Source organism: Eulemur rufifrons, chromosome 6 (assembly GCF_041146395.1).
Source record: "Eulemur rufifrons isolate Redbay chromosome 6, OSU_ERuf_1, whole genome shotgun sequence".
Lineage (NCBI taxonomy): Eukaryota > Metazoa > Chordata > Mammalia > Primates > Lemuridae > Eulemur > Eulemur rufifrons.
In genome coordinates this window covers 56,632,396-56,659,952 of record NC_090988.1, presented here as the reverse complement: position 1 = coordinate 56,659,952, position 27,557 = coordinate 56,632,396, and the positions used below count along the sequence as shown (strand labels likewise).

At 41.0% G+C, this 27,557-nt stretch overlaps 3 protein-coding genes across 3 annotated transcripts; all 3 read right to left on the bottom strand.

The window, feature by feature from the left end:
• Window positions 1-4,063: 4,063 nt before the first annotated feature.
• Window positions 4,064-6,789, bottom strand: LOC138384862 (olfactory receptor 51L1-like). Its single transcript, XM_069470524.1, has 2 exons — window positions 6,553-6,789; window positions 4,064-5,011 (listed from the first exon to the last, which is right to left on the bottom strand). The coding sequence occupies exons 1-2, from the start codon at window positions 6,787-6,789 to the stop codon at window positions 4,064-4,066; spliced, it is 1,185 nt and encodes a 394-aa protein (XP_069326625.1).
• Window positions 6,790-12,826: 6,037 nt separating this feature from the next.
• Window positions 12,827-13,819, bottom strand: LOC138384861 (olfactory receptor 51M1). Its single transcript, XM_069470523.1, has one exon. The coding sequence runs from the start codon at window positions 13,817-13,819 to the stop codon at window positions 12,827-12,829; it is 993 nt and encodes a 330-aa protein (XP_069326624.1).
• A 12,707-nt stretch (window positions 13,820-26,526) lies between these two features.
• LOC138384122 (olfactory receptor 51B6) lies at window positions 26,527-27,465 on the bottom strand. The gene has a single exon (XM_069469394.1). The coding sequence runs from the start codon at window positions 27,463-27,465 to the stop codon at window positions 26,527-26,529; it is 939 nt and encodes a 312-aa protein (XP_069325495.1).
• Between the last annotated feature and the right edge of the window lie 92 nt (window positions 27,466-27,557).

Genomic DNA, 27,557 nt, shown 5'->3' with positions numbered 1-27,557 from the left:
ACATTGGTTCTCATCCATATTAGAAAGTTCCACTACTTTCCACGATCTCCTCTGAGCATTAAATAACAACAACAAAAACATTTGCATGAGAAATTAGTAACAGTGTATAACTGTCGTAGTACTGAGTGCCATCTGCCACGTAAAAGGAAGCAGATAAATATTTGAGAGGCCATATGACTGTCCGTGATAGGGGTTATGGGGCGTGACAAATGGTCTGGAATCCAGCCTAAACTCAGGTTTGGTATCTTTGTTCCCTGTTTGCTGGTGTGTTGTTAAGGACATCAATAAAGAAGTGAATAAGGCCTGTACAAAACATCACATTACTTTATAAAGATATACAATTATTATGTACCCATAATATTAGAAAATTTTAAAAATTAAAAAAGTGAATAAAACTGATTTTAAAATACCTATCTCCTAGCACTTCAAGATGGCCTGGTGGAGGGGAAGCTAGCAGCATCTGACCAAAGTCCATAAATTTGAATTAATAAGAATAGTGATTTTTGTTTTCCTATGCCACTGTGTAAGATGAAAGAAAAATTCTATCTCATATATGTATCTTCTCTGAATTACATACTAATACTTCTTAATGCCTGTGAAACTTCACTGAGGATATTTAAATCTTTGGCTTGACTCCTGTATAAATCTCGACGCAGGTTTATCTTTCTTTGCCTTTTCTTTCCTGGATATTACTGTTTGTTTCTCTGGTTGGTTTTTTTTTTTTTTTTTTTGGTTGCTGTTATTATTTGCTCTGGTTTTCTATTTTTTTCTTTTCTGTTCTTTCCTATACCTTTCTTTAGATTCTGGCATTCAGTTCAACTAAAAATTTTATTTTGAAACAAAATGCAACCTCCTTCCTTGTTTTATAAGATCCAGCTCAGATGTCAACTCCTCTGTGATGTCTTCCTCACTCATGCATGCACTCCATCACTTTCTGTAGCAGGTACCCACAGTACTCGGTTCTCTATATTGCAATTCAGTTGTTAATATGACTTTCTCCTAGTAGTCTGCAGCTCTTCCAAAGAAGACCTAGAGCCTATATTTTCAACACATCACCAGGGCTTAATACAGGGGAAGGAAAAAGGAAAAGGAGGGCAATGGGAAAGAAGGTGTACATTAACACAGTGATATTAATCTAAGCTGGGAGTTTGGTGAAAGTAAGACTTTGTCTTTTATCAAATAGGAGCCTCTTTGAGGAAAGAAAAATAATTTAATGTTTTTTACTTCATTATACGTGAGGAGCTATTATTGTAGAAAGCCGTAGATCAATGCTAATAAGTGAGGTGTGAGGGTAGAGTGGGAAATATTAATATTATAAGGAGAGGTTAAAGCCTGGTATTTGGTATGGAAGAGGACAAAAGGAAAAGGAAATGAAATGTATTAATTTTGTACAATGTATCAGGCATTCTGGAAAAGTGCTTTGCATATGTTATCATTGTATATCTCATTTTATTAGTCCCCCCCAAATCCTCAAATTGACCTAATCACACCCATTTTACAACATGGAAGAGTAAGAAATTGGCATTTCAAATGCCTTGCAAAGTCACAGAGCTCTGTGGCAAAATTGAAGGTAAAGCTAGGAGGGGAAGGAAGTCTGAACAAGAGCAAGTGCTGATAGCAGATGAGAGGGGGAGGGGGAGGTGACACTGGTTCAGCTGAGAGAGAAATGAAGGAGGAGTGACAAGTATTGGTCATTGGGGGGAGCTGGGTTTGAGAGTGAGCAGGTCTTCGAGGTTACATCACTGGCTGCATGCGATGGAGGACAATGCCTATTGCTATGGGAGGCTAAGAGAGGAGGATAAACAAACCCAAAGAAGGAAGACAGATTTAAAAACAGAATCTAGTATCTAATTGAAAAGAAAAACTGGATTTGGGGACAAAATGAAGGCTTCCCTTCACCAGGTTTCCTAAATAGAGAGAGAAGAGCTGGATAAGACAGACTCCAAGCGTTATGCCACCACGAGACTTTCTGCCACACAAAATTCTGTGTCCTCAAAGGAGAAGGAGCCTTTCAAGACTTGAGGAAAGGGGAAATAAAACGTGGCTAGAAATGAGCTGCATCTCAGAAGAAAAACTTCAGGCAGGTTCAGCTCACCTGAACAGATTTTTCATCCTCCTGATCCCATAGCCTGGACTTCCAGGGTCCACCTGCTGTTTAGTGTAGTTGGTTTCAGGCCTCATCTCCTGCTTACTAGCTGGAGGCAGAAGGAGCTGACTGGTTTTGTATTTATCATGATTCCAGAACCAGTCCCTCTCCATCCCCCAGTTTTGCTGGTCAATCCCTTGGGAGACACAGACAAAACAGCCTTAGAAGAATGTGCTACCTCTGGGCCTACAGGAATAATTGGTCCAAGAGCAAAGGATCCCAGCACTCTCTGGAGAATCATAAGACAAATTCTGAGAAAATACAGAACAAGATGTGTATAGTGTTTGTGTGTGTGTGTGTGCGGTGTATGTGTATATGTCGGTGTGAGAATGATTTTATGTGCGTATACAAATGTGTATGCTTATGTAAATGTACATATGATCTCCATGCATGTAAATGAAAGTATATGCATAATCATCCATGCTCCTTTATGTTGAATTTTATTTGCAAGTTTATATGACTCTATGAACATGTATGTCTTCCTATATATACATGTACCAATTTAATGTGTGCGCATTCATGTCTTTATATATATATGCATGCATTGCATTTCTCTAAACACATATGTATTTGTATAATATATATCTTTAAACATCCTTCTTAAATACTCTATTTTTCCCCTATTCATTCTAATATCTTAAACCTTATTGGTTAGGGTCATTCTTGCATCCTACGGGCACAGGCAATTGCCTTGTGCTGAAGATGTCAAAGTGTGACCTAAGAAGTTCTGTGAATTTGTAGATTTTACTGAAAAGCTGTTTTTTTTCTTATGTTAGTGACTCAAGGACATACCTTAGTCATATCACCACATACAGGTTTAACATACTTTTGATCTCAATTTCTCTCTGTGATTCTAATCTAGGCTTTTATAACTCTCCTGGCTACGTTTTCTTTGTTGTATGGGCTCCTGAGGAAGCAGGATCCTGGTTCACTACGTTATTCTAATTCAGGATCCAACTCATGCTACCCTCTGCACTGACCTTTCCTGAATCACCCACAGAACTTGAAGTCGAAGCGCCTGATTTTGCTGTCTGTTTTCCCTCTCTCATTTAACTGTTTAGTTGTTAATATATGAATGGTCTCTGAACTCTAGTTTCCTCTTCTTTGAAATAGAGATAGTTGTACATTCTTCACAGGGAAAGAAGAACATTTAGTGAGAAAACTTAGTTGAAAATCCTAAAAAAAACCAGTAGGTACTAAAAATGTTATTTAATTGTACTTCATCACCAGCGAACTCCTGCTCACAAAGAAATCATTCCCACAGTTCCCTTTACAATTAGCCCTTGGCCTTCTCTAGCTCTCCTCTTTCTCTGTCCCTTGCTGGAGACCCACCACTGATACTTTGTTTTGGAGCAGGCACTGACTCCCTTTGGGAGATTCAGGCAGGAGGATCACTTGAGCCCAAGAGTTTGAGGTTGCAATGAGCTATGGTTGTGTCACTGCACCTCAGCCTGGGTGATAGAGTGAGACCTGTCTCTAAATAAATAGACAAATAATACAGAAATAAATATTTTGTTGTGAGGAAGGTGGTAAAGTCATTAACTAATCCAAAGAATATGAAGTGATGATTTTACCTTCCATATTATAAGAGTAATTTATCACTAATGGTATTATTATAGAATTAGAGTTTTAATAAACATGCAAAGCAAAAAATACCAAAATCACTTTCAACTTGCAAATGGTTATGTAAAAAGCAATTATTATTTTTCACGTAAGAAAATAGCAGTGACTGTGTATTTATATATATATTCATAAGTAATCATAAGCATCAACTTTAACATTACAGTCACTTCATGATGTACAATCAATTAATCACAATAAAATAAGTAAACAAAAATCGCTTTGTGATAAGAAGGCTCTAAAAAGAAGTTTCAACTCATTCCTTGTTTTGAATTTCCCCCATCTGTCCCCAGTGTCTCATTTTATCTTCCCCAGGGAAATCACCTTGAGAATGGCCCTCCGGATCTGCTGGGTCTTGATGCTGTAGATAACTGGGTTCATCAGGGGAGGAAAGAGCACAGAGACAGTGCCCATGAGGATGTGCACCAGCGGTGAGGTGTGGCCACCAAATCTGTGCACAATGGACAGGCCTAGCACAGGCACATAGAAGCAGAGCACAGCCAGGATGTGGGAGACACAAGTGTTGAGGGCCTTGAGCCGCTCCCCTGCAGAGGCGATGGCGAGCACGGTGCGGAGGATGCTAGTGTAGGAGAGCAGGATGAAAAGGACATCGGAGCCCATGGCCAGCATAATGATGCACAGCCCGTAGAGTCTGTTGAAGCGTGTGTCAGAGCAGGCCAGGCGGATCATGTCCTGGTGAAGACAGTAAGCGTGGGAGAGCGCCCCAGGGTGGCAGTAGTTAAATTTCAATAGGTGCAATGAGGGTGCAGCGGTGATGGCGGCACTCCGCATGCCCAGCACGACCCCGGCCAAGGCCACACGAGGACCTGTGAGCACAGATGCATAGCGCAGTGGGAATCGGATGGCCACCAGGCGGTCCAGAGCCATCGCAAAGAGCACGGCTGACTCCATGAAGGAGAAGGAGTGGAGGAAGTGCTGCTGCAGAACACAGGGCACCAGGCCCACTGTCTGGGCATCAAACCACAGCACACCCAGCACTGAGGGCAGCGTGGACATGCACAAGCCCAAGTCCGTCACAGCCAGGATGGCCAGGAAGTAGTACATGGGCTGGTGTAGGGAAGGGTCAGTTCGCACCAGATGCAAGATAGTGGCATTACCCACAAGGGCCACAAGGTATCCTACAAAAATGGGCAGTGAAATCCACTGGTGAGCCCACTCCAGGCCTGGGAAGCCCGTCAGCAGGAATGTAGAGAAGCTCAAGTTGGCACTTGGTAGTGTGGGCATCTTCAATCTCAAGCCTGTTCAGCCTGGGAAGGTGGCAATGTGTGTGAAGGTTAATAGGCCAGTAAGCACGAGCCTGCTCACTGTCTCTGCACACAGTCCCCTGCTAGTAGGTCTGGCCTCTCTGCACTGCCAGGACTCAATGGCCTCTTATTTAGCCACTGCCCTCACAAGCAGCCTATAAACTCTTTTCCTGCTTTCTCCACTATTTTTTTTTATTCCCATCTAATCCTTTACTTAACTCAATGCCAGCAAGCTTCAATAAAGGTTTTTCCTATTCCCCTTCTTGACCAGCTAATAAAAGACCTTTTTTGAATTCTTCTCATAAAAATCTATGTAACTGCTCAGATTCTCAAAAATTCTGCTACTCCCAAACTTTCTTCTTTGTATGATATCACCTCTTCAGGCTGTTTTTCTTCCTATGGGAGACATGATCGCTAATTTTTCTAAGCAAACTGAGGATGCCTGCTGAGAGTTCCTCACCCAGGCTGCTCCCCATTTTGTCTCCTTATTGTCATTATGTGATCCTTCCCACACGTCCATATGATCAGAAGAAGAGGCATTCTGTTTCTTTCCAAGCTCAGTCCCTCTCAAAGAACCCATAACTCTCACTAACCAGTATCTCAGTCCTCAGCCATCTTCACAGGGACCTGGAAATCTCATTCTTCTCACAAAGTCATGCTGGTTCAACATACACAGTCTGCGTCTTTAAAGCCGCTACCCTTACCCTAATTCCTGAGATGTCTTTCTCCTAAAAACTAATTTCAGATTCCTTGTTTCTTTTTTTCTTTCCATCTTTTCAAAAATATGCCTCCTCAGAAATCAGGCTGGAGATCTGACACAACTTTAATAAGTGTACCTCGAAACAGCAGCAACAATAACCAAGCTCATTCCTTGCCCAGATGAGTTTACTGAATAGTCAAACCAGAGGCATCTGGAGAGATGCTCCCAAGGCAAGCCTTGCTGTCCTCGGTCTCAGTTTCTGGCATATTTGTTTCTGCGTTCTCATCAGTAAAATAAGGATAATGCTGTTTTCTAATTAAAGAATGGATATGAGTTTTAGTAGACATATTATGTGTACAGAATTTAGGATAGAGTCTGGAATATAATAAAAAATATATTTGTTATTATTGCTCCCAAACCCAAAACTCATTTCCTTGTAATTTCCTCTTTTGTTCCTACTCTTTACTCTCCCTATTATACAGCAACAAATTCCATCTCCTCTCTGATACAGTGCTTTAGATCGCGGCAGACAGCGCTATGTGCCTTTTGCAGGATTGGGATCTCCTGAGAGGGCCTGGGACATAGGGAGTGATTGGGAATCAGTGAGAGACACTGAGGAATTGGTAACAGTGTATAATGAGTGACAGAAAGTAGGGCCGAGGGAGGGCAGACTGTATGTGTGTGTGTGTGTGAGTGAGGGGTGTGGGGAGGGAGAGCAAGCGCAAGACCACGCGCTTTCCAGGCGGCAGAAGGGGTGGGGATGGGCGATGTGGACAGACACCAGGGGACCACAGGGAAGAGCATGCGCAAGGGCTTAGTACCCGGAGAAGGAGGCTGCGGACTCCCACACAGCCTGCTGTGCAGCCTTGTCCTGTCAACTCTGCAGCACAGTGAAGACTCCATCTAGTGCAGTCGCCCCTCGGTATCCACGGGGATTGGTTCCAGGACCCGCACAGATGCTCCAGTCCCTTAGTTGGCCCGCTGGACACAGCACTGTGTGTAGACTGTCCTAGCATACTGCGCTGCTGCCCTGTAGGCACAGTTCCATCAGGCAGCATAGTGTGCTGGCTCTGGGATCAGATTTGAATTATAATCTATTAGCTCTGTAATTGCGGAAATTATTTGATTAATCTCAGTTTCCTCATCTGGAAAACTGAGACAATTATACCTCCTTTGCAGGTTGGAGAGCCATTTATATGCACTTCTAAGTGTGATGCAGTTAGAACCACATGCTCAATAGATGCAGATTACTATTTGCACTTTCCAATATTACCTTCTTTTTAAAACCTCTCTGTGATATTTGTCTACCGTATGCCAGATACTGCTCTTCCCTTCATGGCTGCAATGAGCTCCAAGAAATGAGGAAAGACAGTAAGTGATCTGACAACAATGAAGAGGAAGAAACTCAGGGTTGGGAGCCCTGAGCTTGTGAGCAGGTTTTTGGACAGGCCAGTTGCACAGATTTGGTACTTACTGATTCTCTCTGAACCTTAACTTCTTTCTGTGATGGAAGATTATCATACGTGGCCTGCTCCTTTCCAGGGAAACTATTGGGTTTAATGGGACTGTGGAAGGAAGTGCTCTGAAGTATTGGAAGCTCTATCAATTGGGGTAGAGTTGTTAAGATATGATTCCTTCCCCATCATGACCTTGTATTTTTCCACTGCAAGGCACAGCCCAGTAACAAGTCCAGGTGCCTTCTCAACCAAAAACATCAGGGGAGATACCACACAGCAGCATCCCTAATCACGAATTGGACATCCTCCCAAAAGCTGCCCTGTCCCAGAACCCTGCTTATAGTCCTGCTACGTAAGAGATATGGGAGAGGTCACTGGGTTGGCTCCCTCTACATAAACCAAAGGATTTTTAATAACTTACTGTTCCCTTTTTGTCTGTAGCTTCTTTCCAGCCCTCTGTAGTCCTTCCCACTCCTGTGCCAGCCTCTAGGATGCTGCTCTATATCGACCACACAGGCAATTATGAGGCTGTCTGTCTCTCTCCCTTGGGTCTTGGGCCCTCAAAGGAATCTCCAAGATGGATGCAGCCCTGACAAACACCAAAGAGGAATTAGCATCCTTCTAGAACTTAGCCTTTGGATACCCCAGTTATCTTCCATTGAAACTTAGTGACCCATGAGTACTACGAGGAGATGTTTCACTGAATCAGACAGTCTTTCAATCTCTTCTTCCAACAGCTGCCATCTTTATAAGAACATTTATTGGTTGACCCTCAGTCCTGCTATCCACCTTCCTCTTCTTTTCTCAGACAAAATTCCCTCTGAGATTCTCCTTTCAAGAGTTAGTCTCTCTTATTCATTCAGCAGATATATAGAGATCACAAGCTTTGGGGCAGATATTTGGATATAAAGATTAATAAGACACAAAACTCTGTCTTGGAGAAAATCATTGTCTTCTACAGGAGCTTAATGTGAGAAAACTCTCACTGAGAGCAAAAACAGGCTTTGCGGGAGATACAGGTAGGTAGCAGGTCTTCTTTACCAATGGCTGCTCTCTCGTAAGTTCCAACCTTCTGAATACAGGGGGAAATGTACAAAGGCTCAGAGTTGTCACAAAGCAAGATATTATAAAATTATGTGAGTATCAATTACCTGAAAAATTTGTGTTTTACCAACATAGCGTCTGCTTCAAAGACTTAAAGGGGCCTGAGAATGCTACATAACATGAGATACTTGTGAAGAGTACTGCATGCAGGTGCACAGGCCAGTGCTGGGGAATGGTCCAGACCATCTACAGCTGGATACTGTCGTTAGCAGGAATAATGTAGGTTTGGCGGAATTTATTTATTTGTTTTCTTTTTTTTTTTTTTTAAATTGAAGCAGTATGGCACAGTTAAAAACACAAACATTACAGTTAAAACAACTGTCAAATCCTGGTATAATATATTGGGTGAGTTATTTTCCCCCTGAGGCTCAGTTTCCTTATCTGTAAAATGGGTCATCTAATGTAATAGTACCCATCTCATAAGGGTATTGTCAAGAGAAAGTGACCTGTGGTATATTAAGCTCCTAGAATAATACCTGGGTCATAGTATGGACTTTAAAAACAGCTATTATATGAGAAATCTGTGTATCTTCTGCTCAATTTCACTGTGCACCTAAAACCATTCTAAAAAATAAAGCTTATTAAAAAGTAGCTATTACTATAGTTTAATGTTACTGTTTTCGGTTGCTTTCTTTTTATGACACTAAATTGAAAATAGATAATACAATCTGGGAAAGGAAACATCGAAGTTAGGGAAAACCTAAGTGATTGGACTTCCTTCAGTAAAACGTGGTATGCCCTGAAATGATTGACCCTGTTTGTAGATGAGGTCGAACTCCAGCACAATGGTTCAAGAAAATCAGATAAACTTGGTATTAGATCGAAATTCTGGCATACCTTAGAAATTTAACTAAGGCAATGTCCTTTTCTCTGGAAACCTCAGTTTCCTAATTCTAAAACATTGAAAATGTTAATACCTACCTAATTCACATATTCGGTGAGAGGATTAAATAAAATAACAAAAATAAAAAGTACTCAGCACTCTCTACCATGCAATAAATGCTTAATAAATGTTATGATTATCATCATTATAATCACTACATTCATTGTTATCATAGACATAACTTTATACAACCTTTATACTTTGTAAAATATTCTTAAGTTATAAAATTGAAACATGTTCTTTAGAAAATTTGTATAGTGCAAAAGATGGAGAACTGTACATAAAAATAACATTATATATAACAGCTTTTTTCTATGAATATATATTTATCTTTAAAGCCTTTTATACAGGTATTATTCTGTACATAATATTTTTATCTTTTTTCATTTAAGATTTTGTCAAAAATAGTTACCTAAATATTTAAGTATTATTTAAATAGTCAACTAATATTTTATCAAATGAATATGCCTCGATTTATGTGATATTTTCATCCCAGACATTTTGTATGCCTATAGTTTTTTTATTTTGAACAATAATGAAATTAACTTATAATATTCACTTATTAATTAATTCAACACATATTTATGTCAATCTATGCTTTAATTGTTCTATTATATAAAAGTTATACCAGAAATATACATTTGTAACCTGTTTTGGGTCTATATTTTATATTTAGGACTTATTTATGTTGTGCCATGTTGCTACAGTTCATAGATGTTAATGGCATATGCTATTATATGACTGTATTACAATTTACTTGTCCTTTTGAAAGATAACGAGGTTGTTTTTCAATTTTCATTCTTAGAAACAGTGCAGCAGTGAACATTCTTGTGCAAGTCTCTTTGTACAAGAGGTATGAGCTTTTCTAAGAGTTACAATGCAGTAGCTACATCATAGAGTGGGTGCACATTTCACTTCTGATAGATATCCCCAAGTAGATCTCCATGGGCTGTAAGAATCTACACTGACCCCCAGATAATAAACCATTATTTCACATCCTCACCTACATTTGGTATTATCAGAATTTTTTCAATTTTTTATAATTTATTGGTGAAATATGACATCCATATATATCATTTATTTCTTGTTTTCCTAATTTTTAGTGAAGATGAACATGTTTGCAAATGTTTATTGGCAAGTTTGTTGCAACTTGGTTTGGGACATTAGCAGAGAAAATTAGTTCTCTTCTTTTGTGCATTACTTGTTCATATCTTTGCTCAATTTCTTATTGAATTCTCTTTTTCTTCCTGATTTGTAGAGGCTCTTTTATATTCTGGAGAATGAACCTCAGTTGTTTATATAAATATACATTGCAAATATCACTTTACAGTCTGTTTTGTATGATCTTTTGCTTTTGGTGCCTTCTGTTTTACTATACTTAAATATCTATCTATCTGTCATCTATCATCTATCTATTTGTTTACCTATTTATCTATTTACCTACCTATTTGCTTACCTAGCAATCTATTCTCCTATATTTTTTAAAACATTTTTAAAGCTTTCCTTTTAATATTTATGTCTTTAATTTAATGTGTTTTTGTGTGTACTTTAAGGTAGGGATCAAATTTTATTTTCTTTATGGATAACAACAAATTTGGCTAGCAGCATTTATTGAATAACCCAACCTTTGCCAACTGTGTTTAATGTTACTTCTTTCAGGTACATTATATCTGTAGGTCTGTTGTCTGCACTTCCTATTCTTTCTGCATATGTATTTATTCTCTGGACAAATACTGCATTGTTCAAATTATTACAGTGTTACAGAATATCTCTGAATTTGTTAGGAGGTGTCTCCCATTAACTTCTTACTTCCAAATTGTCTTGACTATCCATGTCTCTTTGCTCTACCATATGATTTTAGAACACCTCCTGCTATAGCCAGCCCACTCTCATTTTGACCAGGCACACAAAAAACTATTCAAAATGTAATCAGAAACCAGTCAAACAGACATCAAATATCTGTATACACCCTAAGTGAATTCTCACAGGCTATGCACTGGCTAAAAAAAGAAATGAAGAGAAGGGAGGTGGTGGAGGGAGAGGCCGGAGGCTGGAACATAGAGGCAAGAAGACCTGCCTTATGTGGAGGCAGGGGTATGACTATTCAGAGCCCAGGAACCTCTATATCACTAAGTCCATGGTAAGAAACAGAGAATTGAGTTGATTAAACAGACTCTGCAAGTTTTCTGTTGGGCCCTCATCAGACAGGAGGAGTGGTGGTTTATATACTAGTTCTCCTGTACCTCAGACCTATGAAGAGAAACTCCCAGGAAGAACCTCCTGGTCATGGTAATTTCAACCTGTGGCGGAGCAGATAGGAGGACCCAGATGGCCTGACTGAAGTAGAACAAGAAAAATGATGGAGAACAGCACTTTGATGGATGCTGTCAGAAAGTCGTCTTGGGTTTCTTGAATGTGAAGAGGGGGAGCTTCCCTAGACAGGAAAAGAACTTTTAAGCTCTGGATCCCACTTTATATATTTTTATATGCATTTATTTATTGAGTATATACCATGTGATAAGCATTATATTTACATAGATTTACTGGTGAACAAGACAGAGATCTTAATTTAGTCATGTGTCCTGGTGGAAACACACACACACACACACACACACACATTCACAAACACTACATTACTGCATGACAGGTGTTACAACAGGAAATGCGGGGCGCTATGGAAGCAAACAGATGGATAATCTGCAGCTCTGCTATTGGAAAGGAGCCACATGAATGAAAATGTCCCTGAGAAAGCAACCTCAAAGTTGAGCCTTCAACACGGATTGCATTTAATCAACTGTAGGACAGGCTGTCCTTCCAAGTTTAAGTTCACATCCTCCTGAGCAATGAGATTGTTACTTAGACACGTTTGTGGTATGTCCTTGGTACTCCTTTGTCACATCATATGTTATCTTGCAAGATATTCTAACTAAAGCACCTGGAAGTAAACACTGATGTCAGCTTAATGTTGGACTTGAGGTTATAGGACTCAGGGGTCCACAGGAAAGGTAAATCAGAGGTGAGAAGAGTTAGGGACGGGATCCAGGGCTTCTGCTAGTGGAACACGATCAAGGTGGCACGACCTCAGAAAGAGTTAGAGAGTTCTGCCAGAACCAGGTCTTGGGGAAGAGTGCAGGAGTTCTGATGTGACTCAGGGGGTCCAAAGGGTTCATCCAGGATAGAAAAAGGAGAAGGAACTTGGTCATGTAGAAAAGATGGAAGCATTCCCAAGGAGCCATGGAAGCATTCCCAAGGAGCCATGGAAGGAGAGATATTTCTTGAGATGAGTTAGAGCAAATGACATTTCATCTACTCTCTGTTAGGTTCTGTTATGAGTGCTTTGTCCTTTTTAGTTTTTGTTTAGTTTCATTTTAGTTTCAGTATTTGTAGATTGGTGATGATGATCAGTAAAGTCTTCCTCTGGGCAGCTTTTGATGCTATCAAAGATGCCAGTTCTCAGATGTAGGAGGAGACATTAGGATATAAGCAAGAAAAGGTCTGTCTTTTTAAACCACAGCTCAATAAATAAATTTACCTGTACTTTATTTAGGGCAGGGGGAAAATCTCTGAGAACATGGAATGTCACAATAGATACTCAGTGCTATAAATTTTCAGCCTTATTAGGGACCGTCTTCTGGACTTTCAGTGGCAGTTTTAGCTCCAGAACTCAGCATTGTCCTTTCTTAGGCCTAGGAGCTTGATGATGGCACGGCGGATCTCCTTGGTCTTAATACTATATATGATAGGATTAAGCATGGGAGGCACAAAAAGGTAGACGTTGGCCATAAGAAGGTGGACGGCAGGTGGAGCATGCTTCCCAAAACGGTGCACCAGAGACAGCCCCATCATGGGCACAAAGAATACTAGCACAGCACAGAGATGAGATGTACATGTTTGGAAAGCTCGGAGCTGCTCCTCTTGGGAGGCCAGGCCTGCCACTGTGTGCAGAATGAGACCATAGGACAGTGCAATGAGCACCAGGTCTAGCATCACAGTGAACACTACCAATGTCAGCCCATACAGGTTGTTGAAGGTTGTGTCTGAGCAGGCCAGGTGTATCACTTCCTGGTGTAGGCAAAATGAGTGGGAAAGGACTAGAGACCCACAGTAGGGAAAAGCCTTCAGGAGGAGGACAATAGGGACAAGGGCCACAGGTCCCCGGAGGATGACAATCAGGCCTGACCTCACCACTCGCTGGCCAGTGATAATGGCCGAGTACCTTAGGGGGTGGCATATGGCCACAAAGCGGTCAAAGGACATGACGAGTAGCACTGAGGACTCCATGAAGGAAAATGAGTGGATGCAGAACATCTGGATTTGGCAGACTTCAAAGTAGATGCTACGGGAGTCGAACCAAAAGATCCCCACAGTGGTGAGCAAGGTGGACACTGACAGTCCCAGGTCGGTGAGGGCCAGCAAGGAGAGTAGATAGTACATGGGTGTGTGCAGGTGGGGGGTGATCTTAATAATTATCAGAATTAAACAATTGCCCGAGATGGCCACCAGGTACATAAAGAAAAAGGGGATGAAAATCCAGTGTTGGATGGCTTCCAGTCCAGGAAAGCCAGTGAGGTAGAACATGGGGCTAAACTGAGTAATGTTGGGCAGGACCACGAATTGAGGACTGAGCAGGTATTGGGCTGACATTCCTCAGGGACTGAGCTGAAAAGAAATGGACATTTCTGGTTATTAATTCTTCAGCTTCACTAACATGTGCAACATCATAAACAGCATTTTTCAAAAGAAGATATAAAAATGGCTAACAAACATATGAAAAAGTGTTCAACATCTCTAATCATCAGGGAAATGCAAATCAAAACCACAATGAGATATCACTTAACTCCAGTGAGAACGGCCTTTATCAAAAAGTCCCAAAACTATACATGTTGGCGTGGGTGTGGAGAGACAGGTATACTCATACACTGCTGGTGGGACTGTAAACTAGTGCAGCCCATGTGGAAAGCAATGTGGAGATACCTTAAACAGATTCAAGTAGACCTACCATTCGATCCAGCAATCCCATTACTGGGCATCTACCCAGAAGAACAAAAGTCATTCTATAAAAAAGACACCTGCACCCGAATGTTTATAGCAGCACAATTCACAATCGCAAAGATGCGGAAACAACCCAAATGCCCATCGATTCATGAATGGATTAGCAAAATGTGGTATATGTATACCATGGAATATTACCCAGCTATTAGAAATGATGGCGATATGGCATCTCTTTGGTTCTCCTGGAGTGAGCTGGAACCCATTCTATTAAGTGAAGTATCCCAAGAATGGAAAAACAAGCACCACATGTACTCACCAGCAAACTGGTTTCCCTGAGTGCACATTTGGGATTCACACCAATTGGGTATTGGACAGAGGTCGGGGCTGGGTGGAAGGGATGGGTGTATACCTACTTGATGATGCAATGCGCACTGCCTGGGGAATGGATACGATTGAAGTTCTGACTGGGGGGGATGGGGTGGGGGGAGGGGAGGAGTGCACACCTACATGATGGGAGTGATGTGCACTGTCTAGGGAATGGACACAACTAAAGCTCAGACTCGGGGGGATGGGGAGGCATGGGCAATGTATATAGCCTGTGATCTTTTGTACCCCCTTAATGAGCTGAAAAATAAAATAAATAAATAAATAAATAAACAGCATCATGATTGTCATCACCTTTGGTATCATCTACTCCACTATTGCCAGTTTCACCACCCTCCCTACTTTATTGAAACTTTCTTAGCTAACATTATCCTCACCGTTTTCCTCTATGTTTCTGTTATTTTTATTCCTTCTCTGTCTTCTTTGCTGGTGCATCTTCATTGCTCATCCTTTGAATATAGTTTTTCCATCCTTGACAGTTTTGTGGCCATACTCTATTATTTCTCACCTGCCAATGTCATCTGCTCCCATCATTTCATTTACCATCCACATGTTGATAAATATCAAATCTATAGCTCCAGAACTTCTCTTCTTCCCTTTTGATTTCCAAACTTGTATATCTAGCAGTATGCTGAGCATCTGCACATTAATGCTTAATAGTTACCTCAAAGGCATGTTAAAAATGTAACTTATCATCTCTTCCCCCAAACCCTTACTTATTTGTGTTAGTTATCTCAGTGGCCTAAGTAAAAAATTAAGTTTTATGTTGGACTCCTCTATATCCCACCTTTTGTCAGTTTCTAATCAACCAATCAACAATTTCTGGGATTTTCATTTACCAGGATTTCAGTAAATCTGTTTATTCACCATCATCTTCATTAATGCTAACCCAATCCAGATTGCTATTAACTCTTGCAGGCCAATGTATATGCAATGGAGGAGGCAAGGTGGGGAGTGGTGGGAAATGCTCATGAAGCAGCAGCTAAGTCCTAGATCATGCATGATCTGGTAGGTCACGTAAGCTACTTTGAATTTTATTATACTTGTGAGTTAGCGTTGGGAGCAGAGGTGCTACATGCATAAAAGGTTTTAGAGGGTCCAGGATGGCTGCAGGGAGACAAGTTAAAAGGGCTTTATATTTGCCCAGGAAGATAGAATGTGGTGATGGAAGATTTGAGAAGTGGTTGGGTTAGATTGGATTGGCTGTTGAGATAGAGCAGTCAAGGACAAAGCTAAGATTCTGTGCCTATACAACTGAGTCAGTGATATGGGCAATGCATTGTGGCAAATAAGTTTGAGAAAATAAGAGTTCTGTTTTTGACATGTTGAAATAGATGCCTATTAAACTTAGAAGGCAAAATGTTGGGAAAGTAGTAGAAATGCAGACTTTAGAAATAAGTTTAGGAAGAGGTATAAATTTGGAAGATATTAGTATATAGACTGGATAACAACATCTAAGAAGTGAGTGTAGGAGTTCCTAATATTGATCTCTTGATGTGATCAATAAGAAGATGATCTAGAAAAGGAGACTGAGGGGAAAAAAGTCCAGTTGCACAGGAAGGAAATCAGGAGCGTGTGGTCTCGTATGTACTTCAAGAGGAATTAGTCAATTATCCGTAATGTTGCTGAGGGGTCCAGGTAATAAGGACTGAGACATGACCAAAGGCTGAGCAATGTGGAGCCCATTGCCGATCTTGACAGGAGCAGTTCAGTGGACAGTTTGGGAATAAAATCTGATTTAGTGTGTTCAAAAGAGAAAATAGGGGGAGATAGAACAGATGGACTAGGGAATTGTGGTAGAATTCCAGGTGGTGCAAGAGACCTGTTTGATGTTCACAGATTCAAAGTGTAACCAGTTAGCATTTAGGTGTATTTTTCATCAAGACATTTAGCTGCCCAAATGCAGGAAAAACTATATGGAGAGTTGAATCTGACCAGATTGAAGTTAGCGTAGGCTAGCATGACTAAAGTTCAGGATGTGTGCAAAGGAATGATTATGATGATGTACTATGGAACTGAAATAAAAGTTAAAACATGAGCAGGTGAGGGGCAGTGAAAGGCTAGCAGAATTCTGGAGTCTGGGATGGAACTGAGCTGCTAATTTAAGGTAAATGACACAATCCTTGGTGAGAGGAAGCCAAGGAGCTGAGAATGAGGCTGCTGATTGGATCAATAAAAGCAATACTGACATCAGTAAGAATTATGTCTAGATCAGTAGTGGAAAGAAAAAAAGTGAATCAGTGCTAAAATATTCAGTGAATAAAGTGGCATGACTGGAAAGGTGGTTGGTGGGGGCAATAAGGAGGGACAGCGGTGATGGTGCATGATGTCACTGAAAGAAATGTGGGAGGAGGTGGCAAGAAGGGAAAATGTTCAGGAAGACCAGGTCATCCCTGCATCACGCTGGCAAGGGGCTTAAGGAATAATGCACATTCATCCTCTCTATTTCTTCACTCCTCAGTTCACCACTCAAGCAACCACCCCATGATTTTTCTTTTTTTTAAAACCCACTCAGCTAAAGCAATGCTCCTTAAATTCACCAGTGACCTCCAGGGGACAAATTCAATGGAAAGTCTTAATCATGCCTGTTTTTTTGTTTGTTTGCTTGTTTTTTCTTGTAAAACTTAGGCCTTGTGACCATGCCTACCTTTTTAGAGTTCTCTCTTGGAATTCTTGATGCCAGTATCTCTGCTTCTCTTCTGATGTTTATGACAACTCCTATTTAGTCTCTTCTTTCCATTGCTCAAATGTTCATGCTACTCATTTAGTTTCCTGACCGTGGACACTTTAACTTCTCATTTGTCATCTATTATTATTAATAATAATAAACTGATGGCTCTTAAATATTTATTTCTAGTCCAAATAGCTCTGGTATGTATAAGACCTGAATTCTGCCTTTGCACCAGATGTTTCCAAAATGATGCCAATTAAACCCAATACATCCAACACTGAGCCCCATATCCATGTCTCCTTACCTAATTCTCCTCATATTTATGCATTTTGGATTATTTATCATTTCTGATCATCCAAGACAACATTTTTTTGTACTGTGGTTTACTCAACTCTCTCCCTTTTTCCATATCTAATTTTTGACGCTTTCCTGCCTTTTAAATATCCCTGTAATCCATCCCTTTGTCTCCATCCCTGTACTCCCTGTCCTAGTTCTCAGTGTTTCCACATCTGCTTGAGTGACCTCTCTGTCCGGTATCCCTGGAGCTCCCTTGGTCCGTCCTCCACTTCGGTCATGGAGATTATCCTGAAAATGCTAACTCCGTGAGTCACTGCATTGTTTTCAGTCCCTGAATAGCTCCCCTTTCACCAGAATGAAGTGCAAACTTATAAAAAAAGAACCAAGGTGATAGTTCTAATTTATTGAGGTTGTACAAGATTCACACACTGCATAAAACTTTACATAATCATGTATATTTCTCATATTTATGAAGCATTTTATCTCCACTTCACTGAGAAAGAAACTACGAAAAAAGGTAAATAACCTTGCCAAGACCTCACAGTGGGCTAATATTGGAGGTGGAATTCGAGCCCTAGTCTGCCTGATTCCAGCGTGCGTGGCCCCCATACGACAATATGCTCTGTAACATTCTGTGTTTGGCCAGGCCCCTCCTGCTTTGGCACCTTTCCAAATCCATCTCTTTCCTATCCCAGTCACCACACCCATGTCTTTCTTTCTGCAATTCCCATACATACTTTTCTTGTTTCTATTCTTCTATTTTTCTCACTTTCTTGACAAAAAGCACCCCTGTTTTTCCAACCCGTAAACATTGCTGATCCTTTAAGACTTAGTACAAACATCAATACTTCTGACAAATCTCTCCTGACTTCCTTGTGTAGTTAGGTAAATCCTTCTCTGTACTCACGTAATATCTTTTATGTAGCATTATTAGAGTGTAAATATGCACATTCTTTATATTTTTGTATTTTATATACTTATAGATATTTCTTATATATGTATACACAGTCTGCATATATAAGTAAAATATATATTTATATTCATAAATATATAAATATACAAGTTATATATTCATATATATTTATACTAATATTTTATATGATGTATATTACTTAGATATTATATATAGTATTTATAGATATTCTTTAACCATAACATGGATTTATGACATAATTTTAACCCACTTTTTTTAAAACTGAGATTCTCTAAGACTATAGTCTAGGACAGTGTCTGACATATGGTAGGCATTGCTGTATATTTTTCTGCGTGAAAAACTAAATGAGTAAGCGAATGGATAAAGTGCTCACCTCTTGTCCTTGTTAGTTGTGCCTGGAGTTCTGTTCTCAGCTCTGTGCTCACTGACTTCAGAATTATGCAATGGACAGGGAGAGGGATCTGGTAGAAGCAAGAAGTCCATAGAAAGACAATGATGGGGCTAGGATAATTTCTCTTGGACAAGAACTTCTAGGGAGTTTCTCTTAGCAAGAGAGACAATTGTCCATAATAAGAAAGCAACAGGCATTTCTCCATTTTTACCGAGAAACAGAAGAGTCCACACTCATCAGCACGTAGTCAGTCATGACTAATTACAATGTGATTACAATATTCATAGCAAAGGAGAAACAGGTTAGATCACAGGAGAAAATTCCTGAAAAGGAGGAGTTTCCATATACAGTAAGTAGTAAGCTCTCTACCTTACTTATGCCATAGTCTTTTGTTTGAATTTAATACTTTCTATTTTTAAAAATGAACTGTTTTTTGTAAATAGGAGAATATGCAAATGAACTCAAGTCTAAGCACAAGTATTTGGACCTGATTCCTCATTCTTCAGCCCCCAGAGAACATTTCCACTGAGGTTAAACTCACATGTAAACATGCCTCTTCGGGGTAGGGTGGAGGAGGATTTTGGAAGGGGGAGAGCGTATCCTGGATGTCAGGTAGTTACAGGGAGTTGTTGTATTACTACAGGCAGATTGAGGGTGGGATCTTCCCTGCTGTGTTTGCTGGCCTGGCACATAAAATGCACTTAATGATTTGCTGAATAAGTGAATGACTGCTCCTGCTGATGAGAGAGAGGAGAAGGCTGAGTGTGCCAGGCAGCTCAGCAGGGAGGACTGTGGGGCTTCTGACATTTCTGGTTTCTATTCTTGACACAAGAAGGGCCTCGCCTGGCCATGCAGGCCCTGGTTATGGAAATGAGGTAGCCCTTTCTTCTGGCCTTGCTAGCAGAATACTGCGGGAGAGCTCTCCTCTTCGCCAGGGAGGGCAGGCCTGCTCTCACGTCCTTCCCCTGGCTCTGGTTCTGTGCAGAGACTGAGAGCATCAGAAGTGGAAGATATTTTAAGATGAGATTTGAAGACTTCATTTTCCAAGTGAAAAAACAATAAAGCCCAGTGTGGGGAATGTGGAGAGAATACGTTTGCCTAAGGGCTCTCAAGCATTTAGGGGGGAAGCCAGAATTAGAGCTCAGACCACTGCCTTTCCAGGCTCACTGCTCTTTCGGGACACCTATGCATCCCCCTCTTCCCTCACTTTCTCCCTCATCTCTCCTATGTCCCCCTAATACCCACTCCTGAAACCCTGGTAAAGGACAGTAGCAGAGACTCACCAGCAGCTGATAAGGTTTAAGAAGCAAAGCCCAGGTGGTGTGTGTTGAAGGAGGGTGCGTGTAAGTAGGATGGTGCCAGGGCCAGTGAGAGGCACCGGTCACAGAAGGATTTAGACTCCTCCTTCCTCTGTGCCTGTGAAACACTATGGCTCCAGCTGGGAGAGCGTGATGACAAACAGAGTCCCCAGGGCTGGGAGTCCTGTGGGCAGGAGGCTTTTATTACCTCCATCCCTTCCTCCTTCCACAGGTTCACCTCAAGCCCAAGAGCCCAAACTTTGCGGGGTTTGGTCACAAGGCTTTGGGCACTGACAGATAACTGCTGAAACACATGGGCTAGTGCCTCACCCCATTTTTTCTGATTTATAAAGAAGCCAATCCCTACCATCTCTCACTTCGTTCACGATTTACTCCTCCCTTTGTCCATTAGAACAGATCTATCGTTTGCCAGAGAGACTGGATGTGGTATATGAAGAGGATTATCCATGTGATGTCCACAGTGGCTTCTAAGTGGCTCATCTGCCTCAAAGCACCTCAGCTACCCCAAGCTCCTCTCACTCCTGTACTCCTTTTCCTGTCTAATTCTATAGTTACTTTTACCAGATAATTAATTTGCCCTTGTGCTTTGCCAGCTTCTATATCTTTGAGCTTAGAGGTCAATCTTCCATATACAACCCCACCCCAAATACATGCCCAGGCTAGTGTCTTAGGCTTTCCCAATGCTCTCTACTCAACTTTGAATGCATGGGACATTCCTTCAGTGAGTCCTATAACAAGTAGACTTTTGAAAATGTTTTGCCTTCTTTACTCTTCTGGTAGAAAACACCATCATCTTTTAGGAAAAAAAAAAAATTCGGTGTGTACTTCTTCCTCAGTCAGTGTTACAGGTCCTGAATTAATGTGGTCAGGTCATGTGAACACTTCTCTTACCTTTCCGAGCGCGCGCGCGCAATACACATGCTGTAGTTTGCCAATATAACCACCAGGGGGAGCGTTCAGCCAAGGATAGGCTTACATTCAGACCAGCAGCAAGGCTCCTTCCACCCCCTGCCAGTCCCACAGGTCAAGAAAGTGTGCCACCTTCCCACGTCCTCTGTACCTACCACACAGCTCAAAGAAGTGCCAACCAATTCATCCCTCTTTTGAAGATGATCTCCCTCTCTCTCATGCATGCACAAAACAGATATCCACACCCACACAAACCTATGTAAAACTCTGAAATTGATGAAGAGAGATGATTTTTGTTCCTCTATTTTTTCAGATTTTAAAGATGATAACCTCCTAGGACATATATCTCTCTGAGTGGCCTTTAGTCTTAGTTTTATTGGCCAAGCCTTGGATCCCCATTCTGACCAGACCCAGACCTAAATAAAATCTTTCTCAGACTCTCAGTGTCTCCAGACTCACAGAATCTCTTTGGGGGTCTCTGTCACAGAAAATGGGTACAAGATCAACTCGCTATTCCCTGATTCCAGGCCCAGACCTGTCAGAGTAAGTCCTCCCCTGGAGGAACTCCATTTTGTGGTGTGAGATTGACGTGGGTCTTTTAGGCTAAAAAGACTCACAGGGATTGGGATTGCCAAAGGGGTCCTCTGGCCTGGTTCCAGGGCCTTTAAGGAAGTTTCACGTTGGAGTTTATTTTATCCATTCTCCTGCCTCCCTGGACACTTGCATCTATGTGAGCACAGAGGGTCGGGAATGTTTACAGGAAAAAGTCTCCACGTTTTTCCACAGCCATCCTTTCAGAAACCTTTCTTTATATCCTGCCTCTCTGCAGTCATTCTGAAGAGGGAACAGTTTTCATCCTCACTGTGGAATCTTTTGAGAGGGACCTCTTTTGGAAAGCTAAGGATCCATCTCTTCTTCCTGCCGCAATTTGGACTGAGGTCCGTGTCTTAGTCAATTTTGTGTTGCTGTAGCAGCAACCTCAGGCTGAAGAGAGGTTTGCCTGGCTCATGATTCTGGTAGCTGAAAAGTCCAAGATTGGACAGTTGGAGATGGTGAGGGCCTCATGCTGCTTCCACTCATGGTGAAAGTGGAAGAGGAGTGGGCACGTGCACAGATCACATGCGAGAAAGGAAATAAGAGAGAGAAGCCCAGGAAGCCAGACACTTTTTAACAACCCACTCTCTCCTAATCCATTCCTGCAGAACAAGAGTGAACTAACCTTCACAGCAGGGCATTAACCTATTTTTGAGGGATCCACCCACATGACCCAAACACCTCCCAGTAGGCCCACCTCCCAACACTGCCACATTGGGGATCAAATGTCAGCATGAGTTTTGTTGGGGACAAACCATGTCCAAACCATAGCCTTTATTCACGGTTCATCAAGCTCAGAGAACTCACACACTTATCTCACCAAAGCAGGTCTGACATTCCCCAAGCATACAAATGGCCACTGGAATATTTTTAAATGATGATGACTTCATCCTCTTGGAAGATAGCATGAAGAAACAAGTTCATAGGACTTTGAAATGAAAAGTTAGTTCACTTAATCAAATCCCAGCCCTCTCATGTCATCATAAAGAAAATGATTTAGCCCCTCCCATTTTTATTCTCTCCAGTAGAATATGTTTATGTTAATACATGATTCAGGAAGCTCTTGAGAGGGTCAAGTGTGACAAATAAGTGATAATTCCTAAAAAGAAAATTAAAGTAGCTATTTATGTTATGAATTAATACAAACCATTCCACACATACTTTCTTAGGAGGCCTGAAAAAGAGCCAAAGCTAATAGTGCTGTTTTTATGCTTCCTCATTTATGGAAATGAGGAAGGCTAAAGAGTAAGTTTATCTATCTATGTCATGCAGGTTTTTAGGCAAAGTAGTCGGTGGAATGGTTTTGATAGTGGGACTTTGCCTTACTTGTGGGTATATGAAGAAGAGGCTGGGCTTATCTACTGGTGACAACGGACTGAGCTGTTACTATGGCTCTGCATAAGTACATCTTATCACGCTATTGTGGAACACAGGCTTAACATTACCCATCCTCCCACTCTTGAGGCTTAGCTTCTAGTATAATCCCCAAATAAAGGTATACTGCTTATTGGGGTCCTGCCTTTATCCAGGATCCTGTTTTCCAATTTCTTCAGCTGATCTCTGCTAGCAGCTGCACATTGACTCTGATTCCAGGAACTTACCATGCAGTGACACCCATCACTGCAGACCTGTGACCCCAAGAGTTCTCATGTTTGAGACTGTGCCTGACTTGTGGTGCATGCACAGACACACACACACACACAAACACACACACTCTATGTTAAAGCTGAGGCATGAATGTCCTTTATTAAAACTTGAGAAGTTCAGCAGATTACACATATATACCCAGAGACATGCAGATTGATATAGAAACTTTCAGAGATCCCCAAGAATATCCATTTATCCAAATAATATTTATAAAGCACTTACTATATGCTAAGTACTATACAAGTTTCTAGGTTATAGCAGTGAATGAAAAGTAAGGTCTCCATTCTCATGAGCCTCAAAGTCTAAAGAAATACTATTTGTCACATCACTCATGTACAGATAAACTGAGTACAAAGGCGAAGCTTGGAAGTCAGGAGAGTGGCCTTCTCTGGACTAGTCATTAACAGACCAATGTGTAGTAGCTAGCTCTCTTAGGAACTTTCGAGCCTTAGCTGGTCAAACCAGACCATCTTTGTGTTCTGGCCTGTCCACATCTCCTACTTGTAATTCCAATACATGAAGACTATATTTTCATTTCAACCATCTAGACTAGGAGTAGGAATCAGAAGACCTTTTGTAACCCATTTATACCATATACACCCAAAGGCAATAGGGCAAAAAGATGTCACAAGATGGCTTCCAGTAGAATTTTGGATGATGACCATATATCCTGCTTTTCAGAGTTTGATGGGCTATCTCAAGTTCCACTTCACATTCTAGGGGCAACTCAGAGGGAATTCTTTTTAAGTGGTAGGTTCTTTCCTGGCCGAGAAGTATTCTCTCAAAAGTTTGACTGAAACTTGGCCCTCCTCTGACATTAAACTAACATTTGTTTGCCTTTCTGTCCAACATATCCCTTCTTCTAAGTTGAGATGATAAATTTCAGGAAATATTTGGAAACGGTAAAAAAAAAAAAGGGGAATCCTAGAAGAGAAATAAAATAAAATAAAATAAAAAATTTATTGGACAAGATCCAGAGTAGATTGGACAACATAGAAGAAAAAAATAACTGAACGTAAAAGCCCATCAATATAAATCACCCAAACAGAAGCACTGAGTAAAACAAATACATTAAAAAAATGAGCAAAATCCCAGGGACTACAGGGGGAGGTGGCAGCATTTGCAAACCTGGGGAGGGGAATGCTAGGAGACCATAAGGCATGTGCCCAAGAGATAAGACACCAAGTCCGGGAGGGGCTAAGAGTTTGGGCCTGTGATCTTATGGCTCAGGTAGCACCCCTGTCTCAACCCTCATAGCCCTGCATGCAGAAAGACATCTGTTTGGGGTTAGAAAGGAGTCAGTCACATCTCTCCAATATAAGGAAGGACAAGAACAGAATAGAGAAACTTTAGGGGTTGTCAATCTAATGTATCCATTTACAGACGTTATAAAAGATATCATTCTCCTAATACCCTTTGTATTAGGCTAGGGTGGTGCACTTCAGGATCACTGGACCTGATGTGGCTTAGATCCCCCTGAATTCATTTCTAAGAGGACAAGGAAAGGAAAAGCTGACATAAAGAGGTGAGATGTTATATTTTTGAGAGTATTAGATGAGAATACAATTTAGGTTGCCTCTGTCTTGAAAGCCATTATAGGGAATACTAATAGAGTCCTAAACAGACACACAAAAAGACATGAGTCACTTTAAATTTCATTTATTTATTTTAATCAAAAATTTTATTTCATTAAAAATTATCTGTGTGCAGGTTCATAATGCAGTAGGGAATAAGACTTATGTTATTCTTATCCTCTGGAGCATATAGTCTAGAAGTACACAAATTTCACACACAGTACAGAAAAACACACAGCCAAGTTGAGCAAAAAACAAACATACAAACAAACAGTCTTTTGGGCTGATCTGATAAAGGTCATTTACTAGCCTGGAAACTGCTGTAAGTGTAGGATCTCATTTTGGTTTTCTCCATGTTACTTATCAGTCCCAGGAGTTTTGCAAAATTCTCTTTTTTTCTGTGATGAAGAGTAGTGCAGCCGCCATAGACCACTCTGAGTGCCAGTGTGACAGAGACAGGGCACATCTGTAGGAAGGAAGTGACTAGTCACTGGGAGCTCCTTGTATACTCCTAGCATTTCATGCCCTATATTATGCTCATAAGAATGCCTTCTTCTGAGTCACTTTAAAACCTGTTATTTGAGTCATGTGTCCTGGCTCTTCAGATGGACATAGGACAGAAGAATGAACAGACATACATAGATCAGAACAGAACAGAAAGACATAGATCATTTTAAATTTTATTTATTTCTCTCCCCCATGCCTAGACTGTGAACAGAATCAACTCTGAAAGATATTTGGAGCCAGAAAAAAGCATTTTCTCTTCTAGTTGCAAGCATTGCCTTCATCCTCTCCTACCACACACGTATGACCAATGATTCCTCAAATCTGGTATGTTGCATATACTGGGAATAACAATCTAGCCTCGTCTATGATGTATTTCCAAAGTGGACCATTAATACCACTTTACTATCTGAAAATACTTATCTCTGTTCAGCAGTATCTGGGACTAACTCATCAAGACAATGCTCGTCTAGATTAGGAATTATATCTCTTTTTAAATTATCATCATCAATTATTATTATTTAATAAATATTTACCAAAATTCTACCTGAACAGATTTCTCATAGACATACTTTCCCTAGAGTCATTACCATCCTGAATTGGGGATGGGGTAAGACTCGTTTCTTCCACATAGTGCAATTTTCCAGAAACAGCAATGCGCTCCATATGAGCAAGAAAACTGGATGTACATCTGAGGTCAAGAATGCCTTATTCCCAGGTATATCATGACCAATACATGCAGACCATATGGAAAACCATGACCTTTGATTCAAATACTGGTGACCCATACCATAGACCCCAAAACTATATGACCATATGCATATATACGTGTGGCTTTGAACACACACAAACACATATACATGCATACGTATGTATATCAGTTGCCATAGGCTCACCAAACAGTGTGAGTTACCTGGAGAAACCAGCTAACATTAGTTGCGCATTTGAGATAAGTGCTTAATATTATACATATTTTATATCATATAAAAATCAGCAATAAATGGGCAGGGGAAGATGATGTTATATGTAGCAGATGGACTGGTTGGTTTCCATGAAAATGCCTTTTCCTAGCTGCTCTTGACAATAAACTTGTTTAGGTTTCCGGAGTTATTCCTCAGAGAGCAGTGGGTAAAAGTTACGCTTTAGAGCAAGGCGGAGAGAGCAAACGCAGCATCCCATTCTGGATCTGCTTGGTTTTAATGCTGTAGATGACAGGGTTCATAAAAGGGGGGAAAAGGAAGTAGACATAGCTCATTGTGATATGGACCACATGAGGGGCATGCTTTCCAAACCTATGAATAAATGTCAGACCAACTACAGTGACATAGAAGACCAGGATGCAGCAGATATGGGAGACACATGTGTTGAGGGCCTTGGCCTTTTCTTCTCCAGAAGCAATGCCCATGACAGTCTTGAGTATCAAAATATAGGAAAAAAAGATTATGAGAAAGTCCAACAGTACCATTGCAAATACAACCACAACTGGATAGAGACGATTGAAGGTGATGTCAGCGCAGGCTAGCTTGATGACATCTTGATGGAGACAGAAAGCATGGGAGAGCACATGGGATCGACAGTAGGGAAACCAGTGCAGGCGAATGATTATTGGCATGATTGACAGACCAGCCCTTGTCAATACCCCTATCCCAATCTTTATTACCCGGGTGCCGGTAAGGATGGAGGTATATCTTAAGGGGTTGCGGATGGCAATAAAACGGTCATAGGCCATGGCAAGCAAGACACCTGACTCCACAATAGAAAGAGTATGGATAAAATAAGCCTGAGAAAAGCAGGCCCCACGGCCAATCTCCCTGTGATTTAACCACAGAACACCCAGCACAGTGGGCATCGTAATCACTGTTACTCCAAGGTCTGTAGAGGCCAACATAGCTAAGAAATAGTACATGGGCTCATGGAGGTTATGGTCACCCCTGATGAGAAAGAGAAGAGTACCATTGCCAGAAAGTATGGAGATATAGGCCACCAATAATGGGATGGAGATCCAATGATGTGCCTTCTCCAGGCCTGGGAAGCCAGTAAGCAGGAAGTGGGGAGCAGTAGTGTTGAGCCCCATTACCAGCTTTGCCAGGAGGAAAATATTCCCTTCAGTTAATATAATAGAAACTAATTCTTTAGAAGTTTCCCCTTGAGAATGCTACCTGTTCA

Bases quoted from the DNA above. Each gene is read 5' to 3' on its own strand.
- LOC138384862 (XM_069470524.1), bottom strand. From the start codon at position 6,789: ATGCTGCCTGATGGAACTGTGCCTACAGGGCAGCAGCGCAGTATGCTA. The intron at 5,012-6,552 runs GTACTAAGCCCT...TTGAGATTGAAG, and splicing joins TCCGCAGCCTCCTTCTCCGG to ATGCCCACACTACCAAGTGC.
- LOC138384861 (XM_069470523.1), bottom strand. From the start codon at position 13,819: ATGTCAGCCCAATACCTGCTCAGTCCTCAATTCGTGGTCCTGCCCAAC.
- LOC138384122 (XM_069469394.1), bottom strand. From the start codon at position 27,465: ATGGGGCTCAACACTACTGCTCCCCACTTCCTGCTTACTGGCTTCCCA.